The sequence below is a fragment of the Phocoena phocoena genome, chromosome 8 (genome assembly GCF_963924675.1).
Source record: "Phocoena phocoena chromosome 8, mPhoPho1.1, whole genome shotgun sequence".
NCBI lineage: Eukaryota > Metazoa > Chordata > Mammalia > Artiodactyla > Phocoenidae > Phocoena > Phocoena phocoena.
Window position 1 is genome coordinate 8,602,349 of NC_089226.1, and position 7,748 is coordinate 8,610,096.

A 7,748-nucleotide genomic window follows, 5' to 3' on the forward strand; every position below is an offset into this window, starting at 1 on the left:
AGGGATGGACGTGTGTAAGTTCCACTTCCTTAATAGCCTCCCAACTCCATCTTAAATCACTTTGACATAAGTGACTCCATTTAAAAAAATTTTTTTATTTAAGCCACTTAAGAGATTTGTGTTACAACACCTAGCCCACTCAACTAATCCATCAGTTATGGACTCCTCTCACACTTCTACTGTTTTCAGCTTTCAAAGACTCTCCCTCCTCCTTCAGTTCCTGCCCCCAGAACATGCAGAATCACAAACGCAGCCTTCCACAGATGCTGCCTTTTTAAGCAGCAATCAATGTGACTGATGATTAGGGCCTGAAAAGGGAGAAGGTAGCCTTGGACCTAGCTATGCCCATCAATCTTCACCCCAATTTGGTTTCAAAAATTATCCCTGGGGCATCTCGCAATGAAGGAAAGGAAAGGGGGCCTGAAAACAGAACGAGTCTGACGCTGCTTCTCATAGGGGACCCATATTCAGATCACAGAATCTTGGAGACTGTGGTGTTTGAAAGGGATCCTAACTTAGCTTCATCCACCACATCAGGGCAAAAGCTGGGCCCTGTCTTTAGAACTTGTTGCAGAGAGGTGAGTCATGGCAGCACCTAAATTCCACGGTAACACTGAATTTAAAGAGCTTCATAGGAACACATAGGCTGCTACAACCCTGGTATCCATAGGAAATGGTGTCACCTGGAAAGGGACAGAGAAGAGGGCAAGTGAGGTCCCAGAACCCAGGCTGCAGGCCCATGGGTATGGGGCCCAGCATATCCTGGTATGCAGCTCAGTAAATATTCCTGAACGAAATCTCAGGATCAATGCATCAACCAACTAATCAAGAATGAGGGGAAAATAGCACATCCCATGGAGGACTCATGCTTTTGGTAGGGTGAATGTCTGCTTCCTGGGAATGAGATGCTGGAGGTAGGCCCCCTAGTGGGCTCTCCTAAAATAGCTCTGCAAGCTCTGTATATTAGAGCTCAATCCATTCCCTCCACACAAGAGAGGGCAGAGAGGATGAATAGAAATTGCCCTCTCCACCCTGACCATTTCTCCCCCAATCTATGTCCCTAGTTCCCCAAAACCCCATCACAGTCAGGTCCCACTCAGAGGAATTTCAGCAGCCTCGTTCCAGTTACCCTCAGGAGCTAAACTCCCTACTTTGCTTACAGGTCACCATCCCAATTAATAGCGAGTGGCAGCCCAGTACCACAACGAGATGAAAATGTTTCACTAGGTTAAGAAAAGAAAACCAACCCCTTTTCTATGCAGTTCCTACTCCCAGGGTTCCTGAGGGGTCACTTCCCTGAGTCCTACAGGCACCCGGCCTTGTTCTTGGGGCCCAGGCTCTCATGGTGTCCCATGGAGGGTTCATACTATCCCCCAACCCTGAACACGCACTGCCAGCCCCTAACCTCCGGCAAAGGTCACCCAGGAGACTTCTCAGGCCCCACCTACCTTCGTAGACCTTCCTCAGGAAGCACTGCTGGCTGCCTTGAGTCTGGCAGAAGCTTTCCCTGTTCTCGCAAACCCCGCTGGCATTGACTCGGTGACACTGGAAACATTCTAGAGCTGGAAAATCAAAGCAGCATCATAAGGCTCTTCCGGCCCAGCATCCCGGCTGCTCAGGAGGGAGCACACCTGTGACCCAGGTGCGCCCGGACACTGACCGGCTCCCAGCGCCTGAGGAATGTGCTGAAAGCAGGTCATTTCTCCGTGCTTGGCTTGCACCTGGGAGGAGGCGTGCGCGCCTCTAGGCACAAGGTCTGCGCCTGAGCACAGAGGGCTCTGCCTGTCCCCCCAGGGATGGGCTGTGCTGCTGGAGGAATGAGGTCGAGCCCTTCACTGCAGCTCCATTGACCCCACTTGCCAACTGATTATCACCCCAACACCAAGGGGCACCATTGAAAACGTTCCATGTGAATGGCGTCTGCAGGAGCAGAACAGGTGATGGTTGGAGTTGCGAAGGAGTCGGCACTGCCCACCCCTGCTCCGTCCTGGCTGCAGCTTCACAAAGCCTCCCCTCACCCTCCTTCACACAGAGCCCCACCCTCCACTCTCCCTTTCATCTGAGGAGTGGGGCTCCGAGGAGAACGCCAGGACTCAGCCTAAAAGGAGAGCTGAAGGGGGCAGGTAGGGGAGAGAAAGGACGGGTGGGAGGAGGGGGATGGGAAGTAAAAGAGAAGATCGGAAGTAAGACAGTGAGGCAAGCCAGGGGGAGATTGAGGAGAGGAGGAGAGGAGGGGAGGAAGGAAGGGAGGGAGGAAGGGAGGGAGGGAGGGAGGGAGGAAGGGAGGGAGGGAGGAAGGGAGGGAGGGAGGGAGGAAGGGAGGGAGCTTCCGGACAAACACTTGCCCTGGAGCCTCCTTCTTGGGATGAGCACCTAGTGGTCCCTGCGCTCCCTGCGTTTTTCACCAAACGTTGAGCACCTGACATCTGGGAGGCCCTATTCCATGTGTTGGGAATTGAGTGCTGAAGGAGCACTAAAACATGCATTCCACTTATTTAAACAATAAACAAATAAATGGGGAAAATGACTGACAATGAAAAGAAAGGTTATTTCAGGTCCTGGTGACTCGTGAAGATGATGAGATGGAGGAAACATGGAGGAGACAGCGTGGGGAGACCTTGGGGAGGCAGAAAAGCTTTCTCAAGGGTGATTTAAGCTCAAACCTGAATGATTTTTTTTTTAAAGCTGACTACTTAAACGGCTGGGAGAAGTTGGGAAACTGGTTCCAGGAAGATCCACAGGCAAGTGCACAGAAAGGTTCTGAGACGGAATTAGCTTGGCCAGTTTGAGAAACAAAAAGAAGAACACAGGTAAAGTGGAAAAGTGTGAGAATGTTATAAAATGGGACTGAAGAGGTCGGTAGAGACCAGACCATAAGCACGTATCTGCTTAGACCCACACTGTTGTATGTGGTATCCACAGGACTTACATGGCTGTTGAGCCTGTGAAATGCGAGTAGTCCAAACAGATGGGCTGTAGGTCAGTTTCAAACACTTAGCACACAAAAAAATGTTAATTGCTCATCAGTAACTTTGATGTTGATTACATGCTCAGATAATATTTTAGATGTATTGGGTTAAATGTACTATTAAAGTGAATTTTACACATTTCTTATTTTTTTAATATGCCTACTAGAAGATTTAAAATAACATCTGTAGCTCAGCTTATATCTTATTTGGACAGGACAGTTTAGGCCATTGTAAGAACTGGGATTTTATTCAAAGTTGGAGGAAGCCATCAGAGGTTTTTCAATGGAGAATGACATTAACTGATCTATGTTTTGCAGTTTCACTATGTTTTTCTATTCACTGCAGGTGTGCGGACAATAGATTTTAAAGAAAGAGAAAGTAACAGAGGGCTAGGAAAGAGGGTGGAAACTGGAAGGAAGCCACAAGTCAACCGAATCCGTGCAAAATGTGAGAAATTAAAGGTCCAGTATAAATGAAATGTTTATGTGGGAAACAGGGGCTGGGAAACCTACAGCAGAACAAATAGAAGGTCATTTCAATGTGCCTGCCACGACCTCATCATTTTTTGTGTAGTTTAAATCTGAAACTATACATTTTTTTATTTACTCACACATTTTTATCTCGCAGTAAAGCTTCTCCCCTGGAATGAACTTTGAAAAGTGCACACTCAACAGTAAACTGAGCACGCAATTCCTCTTCCTCTAAACTTAATGATGACTGTATAACTTGAACAGCCTGTCTGTCAATATTTACCGTCGCCCCTGGGCCTGTGCTGTCCCTGATCCCATGAAAACCTCCTAAAGATACAAATCTGCTTAAGAATTTCGGTGGCTCTTTTGAAAGTTCGTCGTTATTTGAAGAAGACTGTGCGCTAGGATGATTTCACTTCTGCAGCTGCAACAGAGGCCTCACGTATCACTGACTGAAGCAGGTGTAATTCCCGTCGTCCTCCCCGTAGCCCTCAGCCTTCACCTCCACATGCTTGTGACTGAAACACTTGTGACTCTGATGTGGGGCTGTAGGACACATTCGCTGTGCACACAGGGCAGCTGGAACAGTGGAGAGCAGATGCCCCTGGGAGCGTCCCTCTCCCAAGAACAGATGGGGAATCGGTGGATGACTACCCCAACTGTCTCACCCATGAGTTGGATCCTCTACACTGTCCTCCAGAATTTCCAGCAGGATGGATTCCATTTGCCCACCATGGTGTCCAGCTTATAACTTCATCGCATAGTCTGTCTTACTGCCCCACGCCCCTCCTGGTATTTCCTGGGATCACCTTCCAGACAAATGATTTTTACTCCTATCAGCTTCAGAGCGAAGCACAAGGCAGGATGATGGATTTTCATTTAGATCAAATGTGTGTTCTTCTAAATTAATTTTTTATATTTTTTTATTCTGAGTATTCTTGTGCTTTTACAAAACAAACAAAACATTGACTATTAACAGGCTGATTCCATTTGCTGAAGAAGGACATTGGAAACAAATGACGCCTGTTAATGCCAATGATCATTCCAGTTTTCAATCAATCATGGAATCAAATAAAAGCTATGAAAGTATATTCTGTAGAAGGTGAAACACCTGACTTTTTGTGAATGCTATAATAAATTTAATTTAAAAGTCCACATAGAACGTAAAATCATTTCTTTTTACTGTGAAAGAATAAATACAAATGCTGGTAGAATATAACATTGCAGCAAAAAAAAAAAAGTTTTTACTGAATTGAGACCCAGAGAGCAAAAAATGCCCCGATAGTTGGTTTTGATTCACACATAATTCTGAATTGTGTCCTAACTGTGTCCAAACCAGATAGTATATGAATATAAATAAATATATATGTAAATACTTTATATATTTTAATATTATATATTATAATGTTAGAATATATAATATATATAACATATAGAATATGTTATATTATGAATTATATATATGAAAAAATATATTTTATATATTATATATGTATGTGCACATACACACCCACAGATAAAATAACTGAACTGTAAAAGTTTTGTGATGTGGAATAAAAAATAGTCTTTAGCAAAATTTCTCCCTGCTCCTTGTCATCAAGCAGATCTGAAAATGGTTTAGCTTCTAAGGAACTACATTGTGACTCAATCTAAGTGTGCTACAACAGTAATGAACATTTTGTAAAAGGTCCTGCAAATATCAGTTGCATTTTGGTCAGGTAGTAGATTTTGACTCCATTTTTTTATGTTTCACAGCTGGCAGCCTTGAAGTCTCTCCCCTGTGCCCCACATCTGGGCCTCAGGAGCTCCCTCCTTTACCACTGGTGGGCATTTCAAACCACACAAGCCCCTACCTGAATGCAGGAACCCTTGCCCTGTCTGTCCCCCTCACCACCATAGAAATTTGAGTCTCCTTTCTCTGCTCCCTCAAGCCATCTTAAGACACCTGGCAGTAAGCCCTGCTCTCCCGAGAAAGCCTCATTAGGTAAGTAATAAACCTTTTCATACTCTCCTGGTGCATATGTGACATCATCAGTCTTGACATCTGATCCAAGTTTGGGTGAGGGACCATCCTGTTTCTACAGTATAACCCCAACAGTCTGAAATCTTAAAGTAGTCAACAAATGGAGTACCCAAGTATTTCAGCTTTCAAAAATGTTTAACAAGTTGAAGTTATGAAAAACAGACTTTCAAGCAAAAAGATATTGAAATGTATTCCTACGAAAGCAGAATGCCCCAGATAAAATTGTAAAATGTGTATGGTCGTCTTATCTGTTGGACATTCTAATGTCAAGGCAAGCAGACAAAGAGTCAAAGAGAGAGGCAGTGCCTGGAAACATAACCTGCCACTCACCCAGGTTCTCCTCAGTCCCCATTGCCCTCCTACATGCTCCCCAGAGGGCTCACCTTGCAGGAATCTCAGCAGTGAGGACAGGACCACCAGCAGCAGCAGCAGGAGGCACTTACCCATCTCTGGATTTGGCCCCAGCACCAAAGATTTACAGGCGGCAGGACAGAACCACAGGCCTTGAGAGCCTCTGAGATACGGCTTTATAATTCCAGGCTGGGAGGAGCAGCCAATGGCAGCCCAGGCAAAGGGCTGTACTTCCACAAACAAAGAGCAAACAGGGTCCCTGAAGGAACTGGGGCCCTGCATTCCTTTCAGCATTATTGGCCCTGCTCACCTCCACTGGTCCTACTGAGGGAGCCAAGTTATGTAAGAAGAGCTGGCTCTTTTGTGTCTCCATTTCACAATTGTAAAATGGAAGACTAGAGTCTGACTTACATTGCCTAAGGATTTGGGAATTCAATTGTTAGTGATGTTTTATAATCTAAGAGGTTTGCCATATTGAAAGGAACTACTGAGGTATGGTGTGAACAAAAATACTCCTATTAAGGATACTCTCTTATTAAAATAAGCCTAGGGAAATAAACACATGCTTAGACTTTGGAAAGTGCAGGCTGGACACAAATAGATTTTGGTGGTAGTGTTACCAACCAGGGTTCCTGGCGTCCTTAATCAAAAGAAATTGATCAGAGGCCAGACAAGAAATTCAGGCAAGGCTTTATTGGGGTCCTGCTGCAGCAGGGGAAAGTGAGAACTAGCAACAGTTTCCCTTATTCACTCACTCACTCAGAGGAGGTGGGCTGGTTCCTTACATGGGGTGAGGTAGGGGTGGGTCCAGGGGTCAGGCTGGAGGAGTGGCTTAGGTGGTCTGCCCACCCCTTTGGTGGTGGTGTGTGCAGGGAGCATATGTAGGACCCTGTTTTGCTCCCGGATCTTCAGAAGTGGCAGTTGTGCTTTTGGTCTCTTTGTATCTTGTTGTCCATAATCTGCCCCAACTGCACATGCACACAGTTATTTCTAGTCCCTTAGAGTTTCTTTGTGTTTTGTTGCTGGAGGAGACATTTGTCCAGGTGCAAGCACTGCAGCAAAGGGTCCTAGGTCCCAGGTCCCAGCCTGTCTCAGTATTATTGTCTCCTTTCTTGGAAATGAAGCACATCTGCATTTGTTTTTTCACGTTTTGGCAAACAGGAGCAAAATGGAGTATTTCTCCATTTCTCCATCTTCAAGATCTATACTACAAGCAACCCAGAGTTCTTGTTGTCAGTTTTTCATCTCACTATTCCTTTTTAAATAAAATTTTCTTTTCTATTCTGGATGCTATTAGAGCCAGTGGAGAACTCTCTTTCCAGAATGGTGTCAGGAGGAGATCTGCAGACTCATTCCCACCCCATCCAATGAAACAACTATAACTGGCAAAAGCTATTTTTAAAACAATCATTTTAAATCTCTGGAAAATGTCCTAAGGGCATACAGCAAACCAAGAAACTTTTTTTTTCAAGAAAATGTACTAAATCTCAGTAGGAACAGTGAGAATCTGTGGCATCTGAACCATAACTTGCACAGGTCTGCATGAAAGAAATTCCACTCTAGGAAGGTATGGCCAAGAAAATGGGGCATTCTTTACCCCAGCTCCCAGTGGAGGGACATGGCATCTCACTGGGAGGGTCAGACCACTAGCATTCCTCAAGCATCGTAGTTCCAAGTTGCAGAAGCTAAATTCCTGCAAGTATGGCCAAGACAAGTGTGTCCCTTCCTCCACCAACCATGCTCCCCACCAGAAAGCAGAACCTCTAACACAGGTGTGGCAGTCTGATAATATTGGGTCCCAATTGCCCTCAGCTATGGCAGAGGTTCCATTTCAGGAGAGGCAAGACAAGAAGACCAAAGGCTACTCCCCCTGCACAGTACCTTGCTTGGAAAGCAGGGATGTAGCTCTTGGCTGAGTAGGTCTCTGCCCCTCCA

At 45.4% G+C, this 7,748-nt stretch overlaps 1 protein-coding gene across 1 annotated transcript; it reads right to left on the minus strand.

The window, feature by feature from the left end:
* Nucleotides 1-558: 558 nt before the first annotated feature.
* On the minus strand, nucleotides 559-5,909 carry LOC136127596 (protein PIP-1-like). Its single transcript, XM_065883197.1, has 3 exons — nucleotides 5,846-5,909; nucleotides 1,449-1,562; nucleotides 559-683 (listed from the first exon to the last, which is right to left on the minus strand). Exons 1-3 carry the CDS (start codon nucleotides 5,907-5,909, stop codon nucleotides 559-561), a joined length of 303 nt encoding a protein of 100 aa, XP_065739269.1.
* Nucleotides 5,910-7,748: the final 1,839 nt, after the last annotated feature.

What these genes read in the sequence shown, in the direction of transcription:
- LOC136127596 (XM_065883197.1), bottom strand. Translation starts at nt 5,909, where the DNA reads ATGGGTAAGTGCCTCCTGCTGCTGCTGCTGGTGGTCCTGTCCTCACTG. An exon ending in ACTGCTGAGATTCCTGCAAG is followed by an intron (nt 1,563 to 5,845) that starts GTGAGCCCTCTG and finishes TTGATTTTCCAG; the next exon opens with CTCTAGAATGTTTCCAGTGT. An exon ending in CCTGAGGAAGGTCTACGAAG is followed by an intron (nt 684 to 1,448) that starts GTAGGTGGGGCC and finishes GTCCCTTTCCAG; the next exon opens with GTGACACCATTTCCTATGGA.